The sequence below is a fragment of the Delphinapterus leucas genome, chromosome 5, assembly GCF_059928025.1.
Source record: "Delphinapterus leucas isolate spDelLeu-1000000601 "Yukka" chromosome 5, BTC_Dleu_Yukka2, whole genome shotgun sequence".
In the NCBI taxonomy this organism is placed as follows: Eukaryota; Metazoa; Chordata; class Mammalia; order Artiodactyla; family Monodontidae; genus Delphinapterus; species Delphinapterus leucas.
The window spans coordinates 40,879,368-40,906,999 of record NC_143133.1 but is presented as its reverse complement, the minus strand read 5'-3'; the positions used below and the strand labels follow the sequence as shown (position 1 = coordinate 40,906,999).

The following is a 27,632-nucleotide window of genomic DNA, read 5'->3' as shown; positions in this document are numbered from 1 at the left end:
CTACTGTCATATATAATCTGTCATATATCAAAGTTCCAAGCATGTGAGAGCCTATTTCATGGCTCTCCATTTTGTTATAATGGTCAGTTTGTCTATTCCTGAAACAATAAATACACTACATCTTAATTATTATAACTTTATGTGATATCTTAATATCTGGTAAAGCAAGTATTTTTGTTCTTTTTCTAGAATATCTTTGAAATCTTGGATCTTTGCCTTCCAGATGCATCATTTTAAATTCCATGAAAAATTTTATTGGAATTGTATTGTCTCTGTACATCATTTGGTAGAACTGATACATTTACAATATTGTATTTCTATGCAGAGACATGGGATAGCTCTTCATTTATTTAGTATTTATTTGATTTCTTTCAATGTTTTGTAATGTCTTTCCATACAATATTTTAAGATGAATTCCTAAGTACTGCATGATATAGTTGCAATTGTAATTAGTATCTTTTAGAAAAATTATATTGTTTGTTGATGATCTTTTCATTTCTTGCCCCTTCCCTTAATTTTCCTCACGTGTCTATTCTTTCAGATAAAATTTAGCATTGTCTGTCAATGAAAAAAAGTTAGGGAGGTTTTGACTGAAAGTGAGTTTAATCTGTTTGTGTGGAACTGACGTCTTTACAATGCTGAACAGAACACTACGTGTAAACTGAAGTTTCAGTAGAGACCGCTAGTTACAATAGGTGAAACACTCCATGAGCAAATCAACAAATGTAGATGTTAAAAAGGTATATCCAAAAGTCAGCTTCATGATTATTAAATGCTCCAATCATCTCAAGACTATAAAATGTAGATAGAAGAATTTGTGTGTGTGAGGAGAGTGCTATTTGTGAACTGGGATTTCCTTTGGAGGAGGGGGCTAAAGAGCATTATTCATAACGTCACCAAACCTGAAACAATCTCAATGTCCATCAGCAGCAGAGTAGATAACTAAGTTGTGGTTAATTCATATGATGGAATAATGTACAGCAATGAAAAAGTACAAACTACTGCTATATATAATAACATGGATGTCTCTCACAGACATAATATTTAGTGAAAAGAGTCATTACATACCAAAGAGTACATCTTATATGGAGTATATTTCTATAAAGTTCAAAAACAGGTAAAACTAATTTATAGTGCTAGAGGTCACAATTGTAGTTACCTTTGAGGAGGTAATGACTTGAGAGATGGCACAAGGGAGATTGCTGGATTCTGAATTGTTCTATATCTTGATCTAGGTCATGGTTACACACACACACACACGTATATATGTGTGTGTGTGTATATATATATATATATATATATATACCATCAAGGGAGAACAGGATTTCAGGAAGAGAGGCTTATTTTTGTCCTCTAGGAGTTTAATAAACCAATAAATTTTGGGGCTAATTTCTATATTCTTCTTAGGTTTTCAGCAGAACTACAGCAATATCAAGTGTACAAGCTGGGAGCATGACCATTATTTTCCCTTACTCAATATATTTTTTCTTTTTTGTTTTTTTTCTTTTTCATTGAGGTGACGTTGGTTTATAACATTATACAAGTTACATGTGTACATTATATTTTGACTTCTATATATACTACAGCATGTCCACCACTAAAAATTTAGTTTCCATCCCTTAACATACACTTGATCCCCTTTAACCATTTCACCCTCACCCTCCCTGCCACCCTCCTCGTCCTGCCCCTTCCCATCTGGTAATCACCAGTCTGTTCTCTGTATTTACGTGTTTGCTTTTGTTTGGTTTGTTCATTTATTTTGTTTTTTTGTTTCTCATATTCCACATATGGGTGAAATCATATGGTATGTGTCTTTTTCCATCTGACTTATTTCACTTAGTGTAGTACCCTTAAGGTCCATTCATGTTGTCAGAAATGGAGAGATTTCATCTTTTTTTAATGACTGAGTAATATTCCACTTGTGACATTTATCTCACATCTTCTTTATTGGTTCATCCATTGATGGACACTTAATTTGATTCCATGTCTTGACTATTGTGAATAATGCTGCGATGAACAAAGGAGTGCATATATCTTTTCTTAGTGTTTTTGTTTTTCTTGGATAAATACCCAGAATTGCTGCGTGGGGGGCGGTGGTGGTGGTATGAATACTAATGGTATGGTATGATATGGTGGTATGATAACTAATAAGAACCTGCTGTATAAAAAAATAAAATTAAATTTAAAAAAAAGATTAAAAAAATACCCGGAACTGGGTACTTCTAGTCTTAATTTTTTGAGGAATCTCCATACTGTTTTTCATAGTGGCCACACCAATTTACATTTCCATAAAAAATGTATGAGGAGGACTTCCCTGGTGGCACAGTGGTTGAGAGTCTGCCTGCAAATGCAGGGGACACGGGTTCGAGCCCTGGTCTGGGAGGATCCCACGTGCCGCCAAGCAACTAGTCCTGTGAGCCACAACTACTGAGCCTGTGCTCTAGAGCCCACGTACCACAACTGCTGAAGCCCGTGAGCCTAGAGCCCTGGATCTGCAGCAGGGGAAGCCACCACAGTGAGAGGTCCACGCACCGCAACAAAGAGTAGCCCCCGCTCACTGCAACTAGAGAAAGCCCATGCACAGCAACGGACACCCAACAACGAAGACCCAATGCAGCCAAAAAACCCCAAAATTTAACAACAAAACTATTACAAAAAAAAGTATGAGGGTTTTTTTTTCTCCACATCCTTAACAACACTTGTTATTTCTTGCCTTTTTGATAATAGCCATTCTAACAGGTGTGAGGTGATATCTCATTGTGGTTTTGATTTGCATTTCCCTAATAATTAGTGATCTTAATCATATTTTATCTTTATTTCCAAATCCGTATTTACTTAGAATTTTAGTCCTAAGCTCTGAATCTTCAAAATTATGAAATATTGGAAAAAAGTGAAAGAAAACTGACAGATGACTATTGGATTTGTTGAGATGACAGCAGAGATCCATGGTTTTTAAAATCAGTTTACTTGCTGACCCACTTAGTATTTTCTCATATTCATTAGTGATGAATAAAAATGTTTGGATATTTTTACTCTTTATCCCAACCATTGGCTGTTTTAGTACCTTTTTTACTTGAATCTGACATTTTCCTGTTGATTTATTAAATTTTTATGTTCCTCCTTGTGTTAGTTTCCTGGGGTCATTGTAATAAATGACCATAACCTTGGTGCTTAAGACAACATAAATGTATTCTCTCACAGTTCTGGAGGCTGGAAGCCCTAAATCAGTGTTCACTGGACTGAAGTCAAGCTGTTGTCAGGCCTGCACTCTCTCTGGAGGCTCCAGGGAGAGAATTCATTCCCAGCCTCTTCCAGATGCCGGTGGTTGCCAGCATTCCTTGGCATGTGGCTCCATCACTCAAGTCTCTGCTTCTGTGGTCACACTGCCTTCTCTTTTCCTGTCTGGGTCAAACAGAAAACAGGGACTGGGACCTGATATCTTTAGTCTACTATACCTCCCCACCAAACTGCAATTTCCATGGGAGCAGAGCCCTTGTATGTGTGTGCTCATTGCTCAGAAGAGTTGGGAGCAAGAATGCCTGGCACACAGTAGGCATTCACTTAGTATTTGTCAAAGCAATCATTAATTATAGGGAATCAATTTGAAGAGCTTCCTTTAGAGTTGGGAATTTCTGTTTTATTCCAGAAGTCACATCCAATACCATTAGTTGGAATTTTTAGTGAGAGACTTCAGCTCATTTCAGAAAGAATATTCTAATAACGAGGCCTATCTGTCCATAGTCCAAGTTACTTCATGAGGAAATAAACTCCTTGAATCAGGATATATTCCAACAAAGATTGTTTTGTCACCTGTTAGGGATACTAGAAAATATATTTTAAAGTTAGGTGGGAAGGCGGTTTTACAGATAACAGACAGGTTTATCTTGTGTAACTAATCTTACTTCTTTCTATCTAAAGAACCCCAATTCTTTTTTGAAATTTCCAGAATTCTTATCTAAGGTTTTTTTTTTTTTTTTTTTTAACCCCACATCTCGCAGCTTGTGGGATCTTAATTCCCTGACCAGGGATTGAACCCGGACTCTCGGCTGTGAGAATGCGAAGTCCTTACAACTGGACTGCCAGAGAATTCCTTCTAAGCACTTTGTTAAGGTATTAGTTTTAAGACCACTGAAAAAGATTCCCATTTCTCTTTAATTTATATATATATATGGCTCCTAGTCTTCAAATCTAATTTTCAACATGGAATCTTGTGATAGATGTGAAAATATGGTCATTAAAAGAACGCAATTGGCTTTTTGTTTCATGTAGCAATACTGTCTCAGGGATGAATCCATATCCAAATAAATGATGTCTCTACATCAAAGCCGTTGTCCAGGAAATTGGTGATTACAAAATGCAAAGTTTGAAATCACACATAAAAGTCACTTAAATGGCCTTAAGTAAACCTAGTTTTTAGCCAAATATTTGTGCCAATTGGGATGTTTTTGTCTGCAAGTAATGAAATACATCACTAAAGTACCTTAGATTTATTCCCCATAACAAGAAGCCTGGAAGGTAGGGTGTTGAAGGCTGTAGCTGCTCCAAGAATTATGTCATCACCCAAATAATCACAGCAAAGGAAGGAAGGGGGAGAGCCTTCCTTCTGCATCTCTTGTATTGTTTCTTTTCTTCTTTTCTTAAATCAGAGAGGAAAATCTTTCCCAGATGTTTCCCAAAGGACATCCTCTTCTGTCTCATTGGTCAAACTGGGTCACATAACCATTTCCATTAAGAGTGGAAAAGCCAATTGCTGCCACATTAACTGACCTCATGGACAAGAAGGGGTTCAATCTGTCCTCATTAAAAACAGATTCCTCAACCTAACATTTACAATGGACTTTGCAAAGCTCTTTCACTTAACTTTTTCTTCTAATTCTCATTAACACATCCAGTGATGTAGAGAGTTGGTGGTGGTGATGGTGGTGGTGGTGGGGAGTAGGGAAAGAACTAGGAACTGGAAGAACTGGAACTGGAAAAACTGGAAACTGGGTGTCGACTATTGTGGATAACCTTATCTACAGATGAAGGGACTGAAGCTCTGCATAGGAATCCTGTTTAAGATAACCTGGGTAGAAAGCAGTGATGCTCCAATATGGACCATGTCTAATGGTGACGATGAGGGTGCTTATTATATGCCAGGCATTGTGCTATGTTACTTTACAGTGATTACTTCATTTAATTCTCAACCCTATGAAGGAGGTAGTGCCTCTATTTGATAGATAAGGAAATTGTGGCTCAAGGTCACACATCTAATAAGCGCAGGTCTGTGATAAGAACTTCAGTGCTGCTGCCAGGGATGGGTACTTCTTTAAACTGTACTGCTTTCCCATATGAATTCCCATATTCTTTCCAGGACTATTGCCTCTGAGCTAAGCTTTTTGTGACTTAAGCTTCCTCATCTGTAAAATGACATAATTCTACCTACTTTATAGGGTTCCCATGAGGAGTGAACGTGAATCCACGAAAAGTAATTAACAAGGAGACAAATATAGTAGTCTGGCATTAATATTGTGGAACTTGGGCTTCCCTGGTGGTGCAGTGGTTGAGAGTCCGCCTGCCGATGCAGGGAACACGGGTTCGTGCCCCGGTCCGGGAAGATCCCTACATGCCACAGAGCGGCTGGGCCCGTGAGCCTTGGCCACTGAGCCTGCGCGTCCGGAGCCTGTGCTCCGCAACGGGAGAGGACACAACAGTGAGAGGCCCGAGTACTGCAAAAAAAAAAAAAAAAAATATATATATATATATTTATATAGTGGAATTTATCTCATTATATTTAAATTTCCAATTATGTCTTTTACCTACGCTACTAGACTGAGATCATCCATCCAGGACAGCAGTTCCCAAACTTTTGAGGCTCAAGGCCCCCTCTACACTCTTAAGAATTGTGTACCCCAAATAGTTTTTGTTTATGTAAGTTGTAGCTTTCATTACTGCATCGAAATGAATACTGAGAAATGTTTGCTCCCTTAGCTGTCAGAGTGATATACACATCATGCATCCTCTGGAAAACTTCTACTTATACTTGTGAGGGCATGAACGTGAGAAAGGAAGAAAATAAATGAATTATTAGGAAAATAGTTTTGACTTTATCGGAACCCTCAGGGTTCCCTGGATCACACTCTGAGAACTGCCGCTCTAGCTTAAGTGCTTCATGAATGATCAGATTCCGCTGTTTGGACAAGGAAACCCAAGGTCTGAGAGGAGGAAACAAAGCAGCACCAGAGCTACGTTCCACGCCTCGCGCCGCCCGGCAGCCTCGCTGTGCAGCAGCTACGTCTTTAGCAACCGCCCCCTCCACCACCAAGTCGCCGCTCTTCCCAGGGCGCGAACCCCGGCGCCCACACTGCTCCAGAGGCCCCTTCCCAGCTCGTTCCGCCGGGCAACCTGCGTCCCCGGCGCCCTGAGGCAGGCCCTGCCCCGCTGCCTCTCCTGTGTCCTGGCTTCCATGGCAACCGCGGCGCGCGGCCATGGCGTCACTCCACCCTCCCTCCTCGTCGGGCTAAACCATTCGCTTCAGGAACCTTCACAGGGGGAGATGGAAACAAGGGAATTTAATAGAACGTCTGCGCGCTACTCTGACCCCGTTTTTCTACCTAGCTTAAGTTATACACATCTTTTTTTCTCTTGCCAAATGTCCCTGCGAGTGTGGCGCTGTGTCTCGCCTGCTCGGTTCGGACGCCTCCTTTTCCCAGGCCTGCGGATGGGTCGGCCCGCCAGGAAGGCTAGCGGTCTGCGTGCGTTGGCACAGATGCAGGGGAGCGCGCCCGACGTCGCGCTCAGGGGGCGGGGCCAACGCGCAAGGGGGAGGGGAGGTGGGCAAGATGGCTTCTGGCGAGTGATTCTGCCTGGATACCTTCGGCCACCGCTGAGACACCGGGACGGGGGGTGCTGCCCCCACTGCTGCCCTGCTTCCTCTCCCCCGCCCCCAGAGACCCCCTCCTTCCCTTCCTCCTTCTACCTCGGTGGGGAGGGAGGGGAGGTGGGCCTGGTTCCTGGGACACCATGTCGGACTCAGAGGAGGAGAGCCAGGACCGGCAACTGAAAATCGTCGTGCTGGGGGACGGCACCTCCGGGAAGGTCAGTCCTCGAGCGGGCCCGCCGTGCCAGGCCTGCAGGAACCCCGGCCGGCTCTGGCGCCCTCCAGCCTCCTCCCCGCCCCCCCGGCGTCGCCTTATGTCCCCGAGCCCCGGGGCGTCTGGGCTTGGGCCCGCGAGGTCGTGGCCTGGGGTTCGACACTAACAGGCGCTTGGTGAAGTTCGTCGAGAGCTGTCCAGCTCCTCTTAAATTAAAAAAAAAAAAAAAAGTCATTGCCTAACCCCTGCCTGGATCTCGAACTCCTGCTTCTTTAAGACACGAGCCAGTATCGCCTCCCTGGGAATCTTTCCAGCTTCTCGCCTCTGAGGACTGGCAAGGATCTGCCAAGGCACCTTACCTCTTTTTACTTTAGTCCAGGTCACACTTTGCTCCTTTCCCCCCGTTTACCGTTTCTGATGGCTCCACTGTACTGGGATCTCCCAAGAACTTGACGCTGGAATCAGATTCCCTGGGTGAGAGAATTGGGGCTCCATCACTTACTCGTCGGATCATTGGAGGGCAAATTGCTATCCTGTTTGTACTTCATCTGTAAGATGGGTATATTGATAGGGGTCTCCTCGAAGGGTGAAGTGTGCAAATCCACATTAAATATGAAAATCTACATAAAGCTTTCATAACATGGTGTGCACTCAGTAAATGTTAGTTGCAGTTTTAGAGCATCATATCTGTTCATCTCTGTGCCCAGCACAGCACCTGTCAACACAAACATTCATTCAACAAATATCTATTGAACTCCTATTCTGGACTCGTTGCTGAGGGCAGAGCTGCTAACATGACAGAGGGGATCATTGCCTTAAAGTCTGTCTTTCAGTGACAGTTGGTTGAATGAATGAGAGTGAGTGCGTGAGAATATCTGGCAGCCAGTCCCCTTACCTCGTAGGCACAGGTCTTTAACCCAGGGTTGTGGAGCTCCTGAGATGGAATAAACATTGCCCGGTGCTTGCTCTTTGGAGATGGTCCATAAGATCTTAAAGGGTTCTTGATCCATGCCCCAAATAAGGTGGAGAGCCTCTGCCCGGCCAACCTTCACACCTGTCGCTCCTATCAATGGCGCCAACACTGTTTCTGGGAATACTGTTAAGAGTTTGTCTCCTTTCTTCTTCCATCCGCTTTCTCAACTAGAGGCTTCAGAAACGCTGGTTATTATTGTTACCAGTTTCCCGTCTTCGGCTTCACGTTTTCATGTTCCTGGTGTAGTTTGGACCCTGGTTCCTATGGTGACGACTGCTCGATACATCTTCCCTGGCAGTTGGCACTGCACAGCTGCTCCTGTCTTTCGTTCTGAGATTTGAGTTCCTAGGGCCCTAGGGAAAGGTGTCATTCATATGCAGGATTTGGAGGATTCTTGTTAATTTCTTTCTTGTCATCCCTGATATTTTGTTATTGATTTTTATTATTGAGGAAAAACAACTTAATATGCTCTGATTACTTTTAAACATTTTGAGGAAGAAAAGAACTAGGGATCACTTTTCTTTATAAAGTATTAATTATATGACTTTTTGTACACTTGTAACAACTTTTTGAATGGATGAGTTGTTTTAAATGAATCAGCATTGTTTCTAACACCCTTATTCAGTAAAAATTTTAAGTTCTATTTTTATAGTTTTCTTATTCGTATTTTCTTTTGAATGTCTTCTAATTTTTCATTTCCTAAATCTTTTTATGGTCAACTCATAACTGAATTTATTTCCTGTTTAAAACTATAATGACTGTCTATAACACTAATACATGTATAAAAAGACACAAAAATTTTCCATTATCTTACATTCTATCATAATTCTTTAAATTTTTGTTAATTTTTTTCCCAATATTCATCCATTATCATACATGTATTTTTCTGTTGAAATTTGTTCATAATTTCTATCTAGGTTTTTCATCTAGCCTGTCATACATTTTCCTCTTGTTACTAATTTAGTGTGAATAATTATGATTTTTCATCTCTGTCAAAAATTTTATCTAGTGTACAACAAAGCATACTTTTTTCCTTCTATATTATTGAATTAGGATTATCATTCTGCTTCAAAGGATAACAGTGATACTGTTTATGGCGTTCTGATTTAGTCTTTGTCATCTTGACTAATCTATTTTAAAATTGTAAAGATTGTTTTCTGCCAGAAATTTCTGGATACCAGCATCAGAAATCTAACCTTTTTTCATTATTCATATATCAGCTTTTGTTTTTTTCCATACCCTATTCAGTTTTCAGATTATTGCCGTATTATTGGCAGCTACCAACATTCCCATTCTATTTCTTTTACTGTTCTTTTCTATTATGAATTCAGCCTCTCTTTCATTCTTACTTGTATCCTGATTTAACTCCTGGCCATTTTTTCTAGTATCAGTTTTTCTTGCTAGTTCTAACTCAGGGCATTTTTATACACCCTTACAAAAGCAATAGAATATTGAGATGACCACTAACAGTTTATTCAAGAGAAATTTAGCTCCTCTTGCTATTAACACGTGTTTCTATTTCTTTCCTGTTTTGAGTCATACTTTGGATTTTATTATATACTTCTTAAGATTTTTTTTGAGGCAAAATATTCTTTTATGGTGTCTTTTCAGTATTAGTAAATGTAGTACGGTTAAAATTGTTAGCAAAAGTTCACCAAACAAAAAAACTATAAAGAATCAGAAAAAAAGAGTTACAGATAAGAAAGATGGTTGTTCTCTTCATAAGTGTTTAAAAAGGTTATTTATACAATGACTTCTGAGAAATTATTGAATGAGAAAGATAGCGTAATATCTAGATAATTGAAGAGGATGTGCCTCCTTCCCACTGATTCAGTTGCTTCTCTGATTAATTTTTATAGTGAGATGTCTGGAGATGGTATAAGAACCCATTTTAATATTCTTTGTTTGCAATGACCTATACTTTTGACAGATTGTACTCTATTCCAATTGAAAATTCTAGCTTTATGTTTGCCTCAAAAGTGTGAGGATTTCAAAATCTAGAAGTCCGATTTTTAGGAAAAGAAACACTAAGCTGAAGTTACATGTGCCTTGAGTTTGTCTTAGATTTATAAAAGTGTTTCAGCCATCCATATATTAAACATTTTGAAATATCTGTAATAGTATAAGTAGTGTTAATTATTTTTCTCTAGAATTCTGAGCCTCTTCACAGATGATTTTGTGCTCTAAGTTAAATAAGCTCAATGGCATAAACAAGGCTAAATGAAAAAAGGATTTAAAAAAGAATGCTTACTTTTTTTTTTCTAATCTCTTAGCTTTTATATTATCAAGGAAGCCAAATGAATTTTCATTTTGGTGTAGTGAGTTTATTTCTGAGTCTAGCAGAACATCTTTCTTATGGTGCTCAATAAATATTTGACCAAATATTTTAGTGATTTCTTACAAATGCTGAGTATTTAAATATTACAAGAATTGGCGTTAGTGTGTGCAAATTGCCATTTATATGAAAAATATGGTTCTTATGTCAAAGGGATTTTAGGTCTTTTGTTTAAAGGAATTGAAGTTTGGCCAAGTTTTCTTTTGCACTACTGTACTTATGTTGTAATTAATTATAGTAAGCTATCTTGGAGATTTTATCTTAGTTTTCATTATTTAGGAATTGACATCTAATTTTAACTTTCAAAATAAGAAAGAGCTATTTTTCCTTAACTTTAGGAATCTGTCTTGAAGAGCATAAAAGCTTCATGAAACTCCCTTTCTCTTCTTTTTGGGGAAGTCTACAAATAAATAAATAATACATTTAAAATGTTTAAGAAGCTTTTGAGTTATTGAGTTATTTCAGTTGTTACTCGATTATTCTTTTGCTTTGGTAAGAAATGATACCCTAAAGAAACTCTGGAGTTTTGAATGTAACTTAGAGTTGTTATTTAAAAAATGTAGATATATATTTGTTCTGGTTATAATATTCTTGTGACTTTTAAGCTTTATGGTTCTTGGATGGAATATATTTATTTTTGTCTGCTTAATATTAATATTAAAAATATCAACTTCTTAATTTAAAAGATAAATATTACCAGTCATTCTATAGAATAATTTTCATTTAACAAATTTTAAAAATAAATTTATTTATTTATATTTTATTTTTGGCTGTGTTGGGTCTTTGTTGTGGTGCGGTGGCTTCTCTTGTTGCAGAGCACGGACTCTAGGCGCGTGGGCTCACTAGTTGTGGCACGCGGGCTCTAGAGAGCAGGCTCAGTAGTTGTGGTGCACGGGCTTAGTTGCTCCATGGCATGTGGGATCTTCCCGGACCAGGGCTCGAACCCATGTCCCCTGCACTGGCAGGCGGATTCCCAACCACTGCGCCACCAGGGAAGTACAACATTTTTAATATAGAGAAAAATTAGACATGTTTCTTGGGGGGGAGAAAAGAAAGGAAATTCTATAAACAGGCTTTCCTCTCCTTAATTAGTTCTACTTCTTATTGGCTGAGGGCACAAACTACTCAGATGTTTAACCTCAGAAATGAAACATCTCTGAAAGTTGTATTGAACTGATATATAGGGACATATAAGATTCAGATCTTTAATCATGTTGGTTTAGTTTTCTCTGTTGATAATTCTCAAATTCAAATTTCCAGTAAGGTGTAGGGAGCTTGACAATCAGGGGATTGAAAGAGATTTAGCTGATTAGTCTGTTGTTGCCACTGATAGCTGGTTGGCAAGTGAAATTTACCTGGTGGAATGTTAAGTCCCTCTTCCCCTTGTAACTGATTAGAACTGCTTAAAGTTGCTTGATGGATTAATGGGAGTATAAATATTAAGATTACTTAATAAGATTTAGTAGTGATTTTATGTTTACATTTCTAAAACACATTAATTTTGATATTCTGTGCATCAATTTTTTAGACCTCCTTAGCTACGTGTTTTGCTCAAGAAACTTTTGGGAAACAGTACAAACAAACTATAGGACTGGATTTCTTTTTGAGAAGAATAATGTTACCAGGTAAGAGACTAAAATGTATTAACATAGAAAATTGTCCATATCTGACAATAAGAGACATAAGCAGAAATGTGTAAAATAAATTTTGGGGCTGTTTGAATGTGAAAATATATATAATCAGTAAATCTATCTTAGGGAGGTTAACTTTCATTAGCATCTACCATGAAGACATACTGTCCATGTGTGTAAGGAAAAAGTTTATATCCTCCCCACTCTCCCACTGTTTCTGACCACTGCACATTTTTTGTGGATAAACAATAGTTGCTTATAAAATTCTAAAGTTAAAAACAAAATCAAATGCCATGTAATTATCAACAGGTATTGTATGAACTAAATGTGAGAAGACTGGAAAGGATTATTTTTTTAAATATTATTTTGATTAACCTCTGCTTCAGTTTTTTGTTTGAGAGAAAGTTGGAACAGAAGTATAATGTAGCTATGGAACTTCTGTGCTCTAATATGTGAATGCTGTTTTATGCAAGGCAGCATGAAATTGCTGGCATTTAATAGACCACTAAAATTTAGGGTCCCTAGGCACTCATAAAAATACAGTTTGAGCATTCAAGATGTTTCAGTTCACCATGCAAAGAAACTATTTAGATGCCAGTTGCAGCACATTTTGTGGGAAATACAGGGAAATAATAACAAAAAAAGTGGTTTCTGTTTTAAGTTAGTTTCTGAACAATTGGGGCTTTAAAATGCTCTGTCTATTCACTTGTGCTTAAATTATATGTTTAAAGTATTTTATTAAAAGCAGTTTATCTTGATTGACTTCATAAACTAGTCCATCTTTCTCCTCTCTGAGGAAACACATTTGAATAAAAACAGTTGCAAGTGTAGTGTCAGATTCATATACTGGAACGTGAGTGATATAGTGGGAAACGGTTTAATAAATTATAATATTTTTGAAATATGTTAACCTCTCAAATACTCCATCTATCAAACAACTCTATGAATGTTTTAGAACAGCTAATGAAAACTCTTGGTAATTGAAGGTATTCTGCATATCTCACTAGTAATATACTCTCTTATATTTTGTGATGGTTGGTATTCGGCTACCAATGAAAAATAAATTAGAAGATATAGCTTGAGAAAAGAATTCCAGTTTGCCATTACTAAGTTATTATTCATAAAGAGGTTTAATGAGAAACGTGTATTTTGTTTCATTTGTATTTTCTTTTAATGTATTCAAAACTGAAAATCTCATTTTTATTATTCTCACTCTTATGGATAGGTTAATACTGCTTTCAGAATATTTACAACAGTCACTAGTAGAATACATGTACAAATCACATAATATACATACTGAAAACTTATTTTGCAACAGTTTTTTCAGAGATGCCAGTTGTACACAGAGAGCCTCAAAGTGTATTTAATTACTGACTGTTTTGTTTTCGATGCTAATTAGCAAAAGCACTAACTTTCTATATTATTAATATTGTTTAATTTTTCTGATTTTTCAGTTCAAAGACTTAAATAAAGGAGCAAGCATCTACGCAAACATTAAAAACATTTTAAGACTGGTTTTGGACATTTTATATATGTAATATATATGATAATTTCTGATTTTTTGCACAATACTACTGATTTTTAAATTTTGATGACTTTGTAAAAAATATTTGGTATTTTTTAAATCCAAATTTATAATATATTTTAGAGTTAGAAAGTACTTAGGTTAAAAATAACATTAGGAAATATATACTCTTAATGAATATATATTTTAATTTTCCTGATTAAGGTTTTATTTTGATGGGCAGAGTTCCAGAAAAATATCTTTTTTTATAAAACGGCAGTTGGTTTTATTCTATTTAATTGACTCAAAATTGTGGTAGAAATTTCAGTAAGAAAAAATTTTTTAATGTAACTTGATTTTATATTAATAGGTACATTAAGAAATGAGGTTAATAAATTAAAAGGTTTATATTATACCCTTTATATACTTTAACTTTAATTCATTGTATCTAAGGATTAATATTTGTATCATTTGCTAAAACATTACAGGCAGCATTAATTGAATTTATGGTACAGCAGCATAGGAGGCAAATCTAATATTTGTTAGTATTCTAGTAAGTCTTCTGTCCATTCAGATTGTTAGAGGTGTAATACCTCCTGTTCATCTATTGACATTCTCTTCATGCAAGTTTTCAAGGTCATTACTCTGCAAATACTCATCCATGTTAGTATATTTCATGATCTGGTATGCTGTATAGTCTGGATGCAACCACTGTGCAGATTTTACTGCTTAAAATAGTGTATCTGTTAGTCAGAGATTCTGCTGATAGAGCTTCTTAAGAGCCTTAGTCAAAATACTTTCAGGAAGCTTGTGGGTACAGTCAGTAAACAGTGTTCTACTGTGAAAAGGATTTCTAAGTCTTTAGTACAAGAAGTGGGCAGACTTGTGTTTTTAGTTCCATCTTGACTATGCAGCACTTTAAGTAAGGTTAACCAAGGCACCAAGTGTACTTATACAAGGTCACTGTTGAATCCTCTTGGTGGCTTTGATTCATACCAAAAGCAACTTACCTGTATTTTGTCACCTCATTTATTTATTTTTTTCCCTAGTTAAATGTCATTGCTTACAGAAGAGCAGGAATTTTCTAGTATTTTGCATTTGGGATTAGATTGCTGACAGTTTCCTCCTTAACATTCTTTATTAGTTACAAATTTATATTAGATGGATTCTTGGTTTTTAAAAATTTTTCAATGCTGATTATTTGAAAATTCTTATATAGCTTTATAGGCATGTCATTTTGAAAATATACTGGAAGCCTTCATATGTTTTTGCTTGCAAAAACTAAAAGGAATATTAATTTGAATTCTATATTATTTTGTTTCCCAAATAGGAAACTCCCATTTATTTTTATTTTTATGTGTTAATAAGCCTAAAATTCACATGTGGAAGTTAAAAATACTTTTCTAGATACATGAAATAACTATGAAGTTAATATCATTTGTTGTAGCTATAACGATAGCAAAAGTTTATTTTTTGGCTAGCATTGTGTACTAGTGGGTTATTAGTATTGCATAGCTGTTTTTATCTGAGGCACTAGAATATGTGTATTAAAGAAAAACAAGCCAAGAACAACAAACAGTGTTTATTTGGAAAAGTATGGATTTAAAAAATACCCTCAGCACACAAATATAAACCTCTCAGGTGGGAGATAGTTATAAACGATTTAGGGTCAGTCTTGAAATGATGTAGTCAGAATTTGAAAACATGTAATGAAGATCATGTTTCTAAAGTTACAGATAGGATAGGATCTAAATATCATAACTAAATATCAGAACTTAAAGGAAAAAAGCTTCATATTTCTTGATATGAAGTTAAGTGATTGGATTTATTGACCTTGAAGAAAATGGGATTAAATGCCCTTTATTAAGTGTTGCCTAAAATCTTACTTAAAAAAGTTAATATTGTTGAGTACTGTTTTTTTGAGTAAACAAATAACAAGAATTTTGAGAGTAAAATGAACAGAGTACTGCCTGTTTATCTAGGGGCTTCTGAAACTGTTTGATATAGTGTCGACTAGCCCCTTCTCACCTGCTTAATTTGAGACAGCATTGTAGGAGAATGAATTTTGAGTATCGAAAAATTTAGATTTTTAAGATATTGGGTTTACATAAGTTGTTGCGTAAGTCTTAGTCTGTGACGTTTTGATTTTTTTATTCATAGACCTTTAAGAACATTTCGGTCATTACTCTGTGAGCGTTGAAAGTGTGTATATTTGGGAATGATGATGGGTAATGAACTTTAGTAGCTCTCATTAACGCTAATGGAAGTTGCTCATGTAAATCCTCTGCAGGTTGGCAGATGGAACAGACCTACATCCAAATAATGGAAAGATTGTAATACAGACCCAACAAGACTTAGAGTTAAGGGTAAAACTTGGCTGCTTAATCCAGTGTCGTACTTTCTTTTCAGTTGCAACGTTGAATGGTGTGACTAACATTCTCCAGTTTTAGTGTTTTGCATTGGCATAAAAATTCATATCTATATAATCCTTTTCTGGTTTGTATTTGAAGTGAGACTAGTTTCTTAGTGTCTAAGTTTTTGAGTTTTCCTGATTTGCAAATCATTCAGAAAGATACATTTTTGGTGTGGGAGCTCATTTTGAAGGTAGATTTTGTCTGCCTTTGGAGAAAGCTGCATAATTTTATTAGGAGAAATAGTTTGAAATGTTAAACTGTAAAGCATATCGAACTTGATCTTTAAATTTTGTAATTGCATTGATAATAGAGAATAACATAATTTTTTTAATAAGTAAATATTTTGCAAAATGGACAAAAGAATTTTAAAGATTGCCCTTTAGTATTTTAGAATGCTTTTATATGTTTGTATGGGGAAGAGATTTGTTAGACTATTTTATGAGGGCTTTGAAGCACATATTATAATTTGTTTCAGTGGAACGCTTTGAACAGGTATAAATGCATCATAATATTTAGTGATATACTGGGTATGTAACCTACATCAGTTCTGAAGAGGGCTGTCAAAATGTTCATATTTTATAGGTTAAATTTCAAAACATATAATTTTAAAATTATGTTCACTATTGTATATAGTAGCTGACATTCAAATTTAAAAATTCATTGAAGTTGAAACTGTGGGACCATTTTTGTAGTCTATTAGTAATCTGTGAGTTTTAGAACCTATGGAGTTTAGAACTTACAGGAAAATTCATTATGTGCAATAAGGTACATTAGTATATAAAGTTCACTTTTAATTTTTTTTTTTTTTGCGGTACGCGGGCCTCTCACTGCTGCGGCCCCTCCCACTGCGGAGCACACGCTCCGGATGCGCAGGCCCAGCGGCCACAGCTTACGGGCCCAGCCGCTCCGCGGTACGTGGGATCTTCCCAGACCGGGGCACGAACCCGCGTCCCCTGCATCGGCAGGCGGACTCTCAACCTCTGCGCCACCAGGGAAGCCCACTTTTAATTTTTAAATTATATATCTTATTCCACATATAAGTGCTTTATTTTATGCTCTGTTTAAGAAAAGAAATTCTTTGAGGTTTAAGAAGTTTGTGAATTAAAGCTTTTTTTATTTTCTTCTGTTTTGAAGGTGATTATAAATGTGGTTTCATGGAAATGGGGTAAAGTGTAAATCTAAATTTCCCACTGTTATCTCTTTTGACAACATTATTTCACAATTCCAAATATGTGACCGTGTGAACATGCAGGATAAAAGACAAATTAGGTTCAGAGTTTATCACTGTGACTTAATGTTCTGTGAAACTGTATTCAATTGTTATATTGTTCCTTAACTTTTTTTGTATTCTTAGTTTTATATTCATTTTTTTGTACTCTAGGAAACTTGAATGTTACTCTTCAAGTTTGGGACATAGGAGGGCAGACAATAGGAGGCAAGATGTTGGATAAATATATCTATGGAGCACAGGTATGAAACAAATTGTATGATTATTCCAGTACTGAAGATACTCTCCTTACAAACACACAAGCAGGTACACACACACATACATGCTCTTTCTACCTTGATTTTTATCTGATACGTAAGGAGACTGATTTTACATTTGTGCTAATCCTTTGATTTCATCCTCCCCCAAAATCATGCTTGGAATGATTTGGGTCAGGGAACTGGATGACTCTAATAGCTTTCATACGCTACTTATATTACTAATACTATTGTCAGCAGTTGAATACATGCAGTGATAAATGATATTTTGATATTTAGTAACTGATTTGGTTCTATGGACTACTTACAGAATACATAAATTGAATGATAAATATTAGAGAGGAAAATTTAATTTCATTTTAAGTTGTAAGGACAAAAAGCATACATATATGCCTATATATTTTTGTGCCGTGAATTAGTCTATTAAATATTTATAGTTCTTCAGATTTAACAGATATATCAATATATTGTATCAGAAAGCTAAATATGACTAATTATATATATGAAGCACATACAGCATTTTAACATGATAGTCATGTGTGGTGTCTTTTCAGAAGAAAATCTATGTAGAGTAAGAAAACCACTTGAATGATTATATAACAAAAATTCTTTGGTATATTAGCTTATATAGACATAATTTATAAGTTTTAAAATTAAATTATACAAATAGAAATTATACATAGTAGTAATATACTTAACAAATTAATTATTGACATGCTGTTTATTTTCGCTTTTCTACTTTGAGTTAGTGTGTATCTTTCATGTGATCATGAGGTATTGGGGGGATAATATTCATAATCCTCACTTAGTTTTTCATTGGAGTTCGATATTTTAAGTTGAGAATCATAACATGGTTATGTGGAGCTGGGTTGCTCATAAGAAATGAATCTAGAAGATGAAGACAGAATATTAAGCACTCTGCTGTATGAAGTTTGATACTTAACAAATACCATTGCCTTAATTTTGGATGGAAAATAGATTCTGAATTATAAAATATTCAGAGAAGGATGAGGCTCATATGGTTCTTAATCATGTATGAAGGCTCTAGGGTTTTGTTTTTTGCGTTATTGATATATAGATTTGGCTCTGAGAACCTTCTTTGCCTCTTCTTCTACATTGTTCTTTGTCTCCTGGAAAACATTTCTGCTCACTTAACATTTTCACTTGTGACCATATGACTTAATATTTTATGACTGCTCATTTTTCTCTTAAAAAATATTTCTCAGATTTTTGTGTCTGGCTTTTTCATTGTTGTTTGTTTCTGTTTTAAACTGATTATGTTTAAAGTGATATTAAGCTAAAGAAAAATTGCTGGACAGAGATTTGTGGGAAGCCACAGTCCTTGTTTCATTCACCTAGTTGGTAAAAGGGGATTTGAAAATAACAATCTCTTTCCTCTTTGCTCCATTAAAATCTATCTTCATAGACACATATTGGATTTAAAAAAAATGAAAACTAGATTAGTCAAGCTTCTAATGATATTTGACTCTGAATGTCAAATAGATTAGCTTTTTATGGTTTATAGATATATCTAAAGTTAGTGGAGAATGGGAAGTTTTTATGCATTTCAGAGTAAATAATAATAAAACATTCAATTAATACATTTTTTTCACTTAAAAATTAGGGGAATGTAATGTTTATGGGTTAGACTCTTAATTTTACCTTACTTTAAATCATTAAAAAAATTTATTGTTTGATTTATAGAAAATTTAAATTTATTAATACAAAATTATTATATAAACATTAGTGTTGATATGACATTCACATAATATAAAATTAACAATTTTTAAAGTATATAACCAGTGGTATATAGTACATTCACAATGTTGTGTGACCATCCCGTCAAATCATTTCTTTACAGTGTATGTTTTATGCTATTACATAGCTGCTTAAAGTCAGCAGACATTAATGGGCAAATTTGTAGAAATTTTAAAAAATTCCATCATTTTTGAGGATACTTGAGTTTAGTGAAATGTCTCTGTTCTTTTCTAATGTACTTCACATCTTGGGAGAAAGAGAATGTCACATGAGATTTCTATTTCGAAGGTACATGTTGATTTTTTTCTCTTTTGACAGTGTCTTACATTGTTTATACTTTACAATCTCTGTAAATCATATACCCTGTTTTATTAAAAAACAATGTAATAAAGTATTTCTAGGAATTTCATGAACATTTTCATGAAAGCGTCCCAGGAAAGTAGGAATTTTGAGATGATAAAATGAGTTGTCATAAATTTTCTCTGCTTTCCAGAGATTCTAAATTAAATGCTATGTAAAATACAGTTAAGTACATTTGCCACTAGTTTCTTTTGTTAAAATACATGTAAATTTTTTACCCAGGCCAGAGAAGCTCAGACTACAGTTCACTACCATAAATTGGGAGAAACGTTACTTTTAAAAAATACAGTGCTTTCATAAACATTTTAATAGCTTTTAATAATTTTATATAATTACATAACTATTCTTCAAAGTAGATCTATACTGTTTCTAGAGTTGTTGTAGATGCTGTACATTGCCCATCTCACGAATACTTTGGATTTTTGTGCACATGCTACATGATAGAAATCTTTGAGAAGTGTTTTGACAAGCTGTTTTGAGGACATCAGTATAATGTCTTATTTAGGATTTTGTTTTAGGTTCTCTAACTTATGTAATGTGTATGGAAAGAATTATCTTACACGTATCTGGGCTATTAAGCTATGTGAATTCATTTTTCTAAAGCATTTCTTATCCAGGAAGAAGCTTATTTGTAGGCTGGAATTAGCTTCAAATAAAGCTGATTATTTTACCCTCTTCACTTTTTCCCCACCAGTTGCATTAAATTTTAGTGATAGTGTATTGAATAGTGTTGGTTGAAACAATATTGAATAGACACCGAAGAACGAATTAGTGAGGTATTTTGTCAGAAACTAGTTCTAAGAACTGAAGTATGTCCCAGTTAAATTCCCAGAGTTTAAATTAACTTAAAATTTTCTAGGAGTCTTCAGAAAGATGTTATAGGCTATTTTTCATAGTGGTTACAAGCAAACACACAGTACATAGTGTTTAGTGCCCTGTAACCTGTGGCTAACAGAGGCTAATAACAAGCCTCAGAGAAGGACTGGATGTTTCATTTTTGTAGCTCTTTCCGTCCTGGAATCTAAGTGGTTTGCAAACACTACCCTACTGAGTATAAACTCAATGAAGTGTACTCATTTGTGAGGTAGAACATAACTACTATTGTGTACCAGTGCCCCACACAGATGAGTCACCCTGTTAACCACCAACAAAAGCCTGTGGTGCCAGTATGACAACTGGGGAGAGAGCATATCTCAAAGTTGGACTCCCTGAGACTCTGCTGTCTTTTACCATGAATTTTTCATTGGATATTTGTCAACTTATAACTTATTATATTTACAGACCTCTCTTGCATTAGTGTTCCTTCTTACAGGTTGTACTTATACAGCAAAGTACAGTATATGTTGTTATGACTATTGTATAATCTATATGATTTAATTGATTTCTATATATAATTAAAAACTAAAGTAGATTATTTGTTGTACAAATCAAGGAGAAAAAAATACCTGTATTTTGGAAATGGGTAACTTTCACTAAATTGTATGTACTGTATCTGTTAAATTTTAGAACTAAATTTTGAAATACCTTATAATACTGTTAAGTGTTGCCACAGTGTTTGTTCCTTCAAGACTGCTGTCAGTTATTCCTTTGAAAATGGTATCCATTTGGTTTACTGACTCATCATGCTTACTAGATATGGTGATAAGTGAAATAGATGAAAACAAAGTACTATATAATATTATGTAATATTTACTAAAAGTCTTAAGGTTTATAAAGAGAAGGGGTGGTAATATCTTTTGGCAGTTGCAGGGGCGAGGTGGGGAAAGCGAAGTTAAGGCATAGAAGATGGAGGAAATTTTTGTGAAGAATTCAAAGATGTAGAAGGATTTATTAAACTTGAAGTCTCATTTCCAAAAGTCATGGCAGAAAGGTTTAGAAAGAGGAGCAGGTGGAGGGTAAATTAGGAAGAGGAAGCACAGGACAGTATGGGGATGAAGACATAGCAGAAGGATAAATGGTGGATAGGTGATAAAAGAGGGTATCAGGGACATGAGATATGGTGGTGGGTTTGGATGGCCACAAGGTTGCCAAGAAACAGTTATTTCCAGCAGTTCCCCGTAGATTCTTCTTAGACTTGAGTTGTTGCCAAGATGTGTTGCATTTCCGAGGGAGTTGTACTTTCTGATAGTTTTTTGAAAGGAATCAGAAGAGAACTGGATTGATTGATGGGGTGAGAGACTCAGGGGTTTGAGGGTACTTATAGGCTCCCAAAGAGATGAGTACTTAGAGGTCTGGCTTTGGTGTGCTGAAGCTGGTGGGTAGAGGCCCTGGGAGTCCATGGCAGCTTGTATGAGTTTTGGTAGTTAGTGTGTTTCAAAGAAGTGGTTCATTTCATCTTTGTTTTCAAATTTTGGGCTATGGAGTTGTTCATATTATTCCTTCATTATTTTTTTAATGTCTGTGGGAATCAGTAGTCATGACCCCTCATTAATTTGTGCCTTCTCTTTCTTTATCTTTCTGTCTCTCTGACTCTGTCTCTGTCTCTCTTTTTGGCTAATCTGGCTAGAGGTTACCAACTTTTGGTTTTTATTAATTTTCTCTGTTGTTTTCCTCTTTCCAGTTTCATTGATCTCTGCTCTAATTTTTATTATTACTATTTTTTCTGCTTGCAGTAAGTTTAAATTGCTCTTCTTCTTCAGTTTTCTAAAGTGGAAGCTTAGATTTTTGATGTTTCTTCTCTTCTGATATATTCATTCAGTGCTCTACATTTTCCTCGAAGTACTGTTTTTGCTGTATCTTCAAGTTTTGATAGGTTGTATTTTATTTAAGATATTTTAAACTTCTCTTGAGGCTTCTTTTTCGACCCAGGTGTTATTAGAAGTATGTTGTTTAATTTCAAAATATTTTGAGTTTTTCCAGCTCTTTCTATTATTGATTTCTGATAATTCCATTGTAATCTAAGAACATGCTTGGTATGATTTCTATTCTTATAAATTTGTCAAGGTGTGTTTTATGGTCCAGAATGTAGTCTATCTGGTGAATGTTTCATATGAGCTTGAGAAGAGGGTACATTTTAGTGTTGTTGGATGGACTGTTTTATAAATGTCAATTAGATGAAGCTGATTGTTACTGCTGTTCAGGTCAACTTACTGATTTTCTGCTTGCTTGATACATCAATTAATGAAAAAGGGGTGCTGAAATCTCCAACTATATTAGTGGATCTGTGGATTTTGAATTCCTTAAAGTTCTATCAGTTTTGGGCTCCATATTTTTATACTCTGTTATTAAGTGTATATACACAAAGGATTGTTATGTTTTCTTGGAAAATTAACCCCTTTACCGTTATGCCAATCTTTATACCTCATGATTTCCCTTATTCTGAAGTCTGCTTTCTCTGAAATTAATATAGCTACTCCAGCTTTCTTTTCACTTCCTTTAGCATGATATTTCTTTATCCCTTAACTTTTAACCTGTGTCTTTATATTTAAAGCGTGTTTCCTGTAGGCAACATATAGTTGAGTCTTGGTTTTTCATCCACTCTGACAATATTTTTTAATTGGTATATTTGGACCATTCACATTTAAAGTGATTATTGATATAGTTGGATTCATATCTTTCATGTTTGTTTTCTGATCCTTGTGCTTGCTTCCCTCCGCCCCCCCTTTTCTCTTTCTTTTCTGGTTTTTTTGAGCATTTTATCTCTTAGTCTGTCAATTATACTAAAACTTTGTTTTTTAAGCAATTGCCCTAGAGTTTGCGATATACATCTTATACTAATCTAAGTCCACCTTCATATGATACTGCATTGCTTCCTGTGTAGTTCATAAAATATTTCATAAAAGAATATTCTCAGTTCATCCCTCCTGTCCCTGATGGCATCACTGTCATTCATTTCTCTTTTCCATATGCTATAATCACTCAATACCTTGTTACTGTTATTAAATATTTATATTTTAGATTAATTAAGAATAAGAAAAATTAATGATTTTCTTTTACCTTTTCTTGTTCTGTCTCTGATACGCTTCCTTTCTTTATGTAGAACTGAGTTTCTGACCTGTATCATTTCCTTCTTGAAGAACCTCTTTTAACTTTTCTTCCAGAGAAGGTCTTCTGGCTATGAATTCCCTCAGTTTTTGTTTATCTGAGAAAGTCTTTATTCCTCCTTACTTAGAAAAGGATTTTTTACATCTAGAATTTTAGATTGGTCCTTTTCTTCAACACCTTAAAAATTTCACTCCATTCTTTTCTTACTTGCTTAGTTTCCGATGGGAAATTCTCTATAATTCTTATCCTTGTTGGTCTATAGATAGGGTATTCCCTCCCTCCCCTTGGCTTCCACCCCCTACCTTTTCTCAAGATTTTCTCTTTGTGTTTTGTTTTATGGAGTTTAAGTATATGATATCTAGGTGTAGATGTTTTGGTATTTATCCTACTTGATGTTCTCTGAGATTCCTGGATCTGTGGATGGTGTCTAATTAATTTTGGCAATTTCTTGGCCATTATTACTTCAGATATTTCTTAAGTTCCATTTTCTCTTCTCCTTCTGGTATTCCAGTTCCATGTGTCATATACATTCAGAATTGTCCCATAGTTCTTTTGTATTCTATTTTATTCATTCTTTTTTCTCTTTACATTTCAGTTTTGAAAGTTTCTATTATCTTATCCTAAAGCTGGCTGTTTCTTTCCTAGGTTGTGTCCAGTCTCCTGATGAGCTCATCAATGGCCTTATTTCTATTATAGTATTTTTGATATCTAGCATTTCCTTTTTATTATTCATTAATGTTTCCATCTCTTTGTGTATATTACCCACCGTTCTTTCATGTTGTCTACCTTTTCCATTAGAATCTTTAAAATGTTAATTACATTTATTTTAAATTCCTGTTCTGATCACTCCAAAATCTGATTTGAATCTGATTCTAATGTTTGCGTTTTCTCTTCAAACTTCCTTTTAGTGTGCCTTTTAATTTTGTGTTGAAAACTAGACATGATGTATCGAGTAATAAGAACTCAAATAAATAGGCTTTTAGTGTGAGGTTTTATGTTAATTTGGTCAGAAGTTGGTCTGTGTTTAATGTTTGGTGAATCTTTAGATGGCAGAGCCATCAAATTCCTCTAATATCCTTGTGTTTTTCCTCCCCTGTCTTTTTGGGCATCTCAAAGAACTCTTCCTTAGTTGGAGTTTGTGTCTTGCAGCTCTTTCAAATGTAGTCTACTATTATACTGGAGCCCTATTGGTGTGTTTAAGTATGGACGAGGGGAAACATTCTATACTCTTATGATTAAGTCACAGCCTTGTGTGACTTAAGCATCTGTGTCCCTGGGCTGTGACCTTCTTAGATATTTCTTAGCTTTTCAATCCTTTTAGGTGAGACAGGATGACTAGAAGGGGCTGGAGTTGGAAAATGCCATTCTCTCATGTGGTAGAAGACTCTGAGCTTTTTTCCTGGAGAGGATGCCATTTTACAGATAATGCTCTAGGCATATTTTACAATGGTTACTTGCTCTCTTCTCATGCCAGAGCCATGAGGGGATTTTTCTTGTCTCTTCACGGTGAGGATCTTGTGGGGTTCCTAGAGGTAAAACACATGAAAGTCTGGGGGTATCCCAAAGACTGTGTCCCCCAGGAGTTTCTCATCTTCAAGCTAGCCCACACTCAGCCTCCAACAATTCATCAAAATGACCATTTAAATGTTTCTACTATTTACTGGCTCTAGTGGCTTTTGTTCCAGGTAAGCAGATTTTGGCTGTGACTCTCTGGATTCACCCATCACCCCGGATTTCAGGGTGGCAGTTTGCCCTGCAAACTCAACTCTCTGTTGTGTCCAAGAAAAGTCATGGATTTTCAGTTTGTCCAGCTATGTTCTTGCTGTAAGAACAGATGTGATGACTTCCAAGCTCTTTACATGTCTGAGCTGAAACTGAAAGTCCTAGAACTTCTTCTGTATGTTAATGTCTTTGGTTTTCTCATTTCTCCTTCTCAGTTTTTAACCAGATGGGTGTAGGTCAAAACTGGTACAAAATTGTCATATTAGGAGCAAAGAATAAAAATCATAATTTTTGTGTTAAATGGTATTGAGAAATGGATATATGAACTGTAGATGTTTGGGTTGGTAGATAGCTAGATTAATGAAAAGGTGTTTATCCTTCTATCTTTCTTATGATTCCTGGACAATTCATAGGTATTGCTGACTGAAGAATATTGGGATATATCAGTTTAGATGAGAAATTGGCAAACTTCCTTGAAAAACCAGATAGAAAATATTTTAGGTTTTGCAGGTCAGACTGTCTCTGCTGCAGCTGCTCAACTCTGCCATTATAGTGCAAAAGCAGCCATTGATAATACTTAAGTGAGTGTGACTATGTTTCAGTAAAAGTTTATTTACAAATATAGGCTATGAGCTGGATTTGACCTGGGGGCCATAGTTTACCAACTCCTGGTCTAGATCAGTGATAGTTAATTTTTATTCTATAGCTCTGGTCTAGTGCTGATTATCAAGAGATGCTGGCCATGTTTTATTTGCATATATTCTATTATGTTCAGATATTGAACCATGTTGCGATGAATATTTTAATATATTAGTTAGAAGGGTTCTAAAAATTTTAAGGTTTAAGAGGCACCATAGGTCAAGGCTCAGTTTATGAGAGTGAAAACAATCTCACGTTTGCCCTGAAAATGTGATTCATATTGATTCAGAATAATAATAAAAAAGTTCCCAGTAAGTGTGTAGTTTGTTGGTTTTAAATTGTCTATTTTTATTACTTTACATAATCAGTTAGGCATGACAGGTATTATGAAAGTGAGTGACAGAAGCATTGCCCAAGATCAGTAGATGGAAGGGCCAGGACTACAATCCAAAGGCAACCTGACTTCTAGGGCAGAGCTCTTTCAACATAATATATTGTATCACTCATGTCAACTGGAGGTGGAGTCAATAGATTGAATATTAGCTTTGTTCAGAGGCTAATTCTGGGACATTATTCTTAATAAGAAAAGTAGGATTATGTTCATTATTTCAAATAATTCTGTGCTGGGCATTATTTCAAAGCATTTGGGAAGGCAGAAATAGATTTATAAGTTACTAAAATAAATCAGACAAACAATTTTGCATAAAAATTATGGAATAATTCAGTTGAAAGGGATATAGAGTGTTTAATTCAATGATCTAACTTTAGAGGCAAATAACTTGAGACCCAGAGAAGCTAAGTGACTTGGGGGCCAGTGTAGTTTAATAAAAGAGCATGCAGTATATGTAAATTAAGCCATCATGCTGTATGCCTTAAACTTGTACAGTGATGCATGTCAACTATTTCTTAATAAAACTGGAAGAAAAGAGCATAGTACTGGAAGTTCATAATAGTAGTAAGCTAGAGCCACATTGGGAGAGTCAGTTGTTAAATTTTCAGGAATTTTTGTGAGCCGGTTATTGAGTATATTCATGATTAAAAATATATATAAAAACTCATAAATTATATTAAAAACAAAGATTTATATGATCAAAATGCATCACTTACTGATTATTTTACTATATATTTCTGTTGTTTACGCTCTTGAGGTTATTTATATCTAGTGTATCTGTATGGTGGAAGTGCTGTGTAGTGGTGTCCTACCCAACTCTGTTCAGTGAAGTGACATTGATAGCTTTAAAATGACCACAGGGGAGTATTTACACTACAGAAATTGGCAGATGCCACAAATAACACTCTCTCATCCCTTCCCCACTGCTGCCATGCCTCAAGCTGGTTAATTAATATTTACCAGCATATCATTGGCCATGACTTCTGTGTTATATACTTGTCTGTTTATGTGCCTGGCTTTGCTGCAAGACTGTGAGTTCCTTGAGGTTGTTCCTCATATCCCTGGTATCCAGCACAATGCTTGGCATATAGTTGGCAGACAAATTTTTGTAGACTGAATGGGTGGACTTTATATTCATTCAGTCCTCGATTCAAATCCTGGCTCCATGTGACTTTGTGTTTATTAGTAAAATGAGGATAATAATACCAGTGTTGCATGATTTTTGTGAGGATTAATGAAAAGATCCAGATATCTGTCTGGTACATAGTAGGTGTAAAAAAGTAGTCAACATTTATGATTATAACTTAAGAAGAAGGAGACATAAATGCCATTAGGGTCCAGACTTAAATATGCAGAGAGCTTT

At 35.6% G+C, this 27,632-nt stretch overlaps 1 protein-coding gene across 3 annotated transcripts in view; it reads left to right on the top strand.

Annotated features, from left to right (window-relative positions):
• Positions 1–6,785: 6,785 nt before the first annotated feature.
• RAB28 (RAB28, member RAS oncogene family) overlaps positions 6,786–27,632 on the top strand; it is a 94,395-nt gene continuing 73,548 nt past the window's right edge. The window contains exons 1-3 of one of the 3 annotated variants that reach the window (XM_022566995.2): positions 6,786–7,077; positions 11,910–12,006; positions 17,312–17,400. In XM_022566995.2, coding sequence (XP_022422703.1) covers positions 7,003–7,077; positions 11,910–12,006; positions 17,312–17,400 — 261 coding nt within the window. In that variant the 5' untranslated portion in view covers positions 6,786–7,002. The remainder of the gene's footprint in view (positions 7,078–11,909; positions 12,007–17,311; positions 17,401–27,632) is intronic. The other 2 variants (XM_089911678.1, XM_022566993.3) reach the window with 2 other exon arrangements.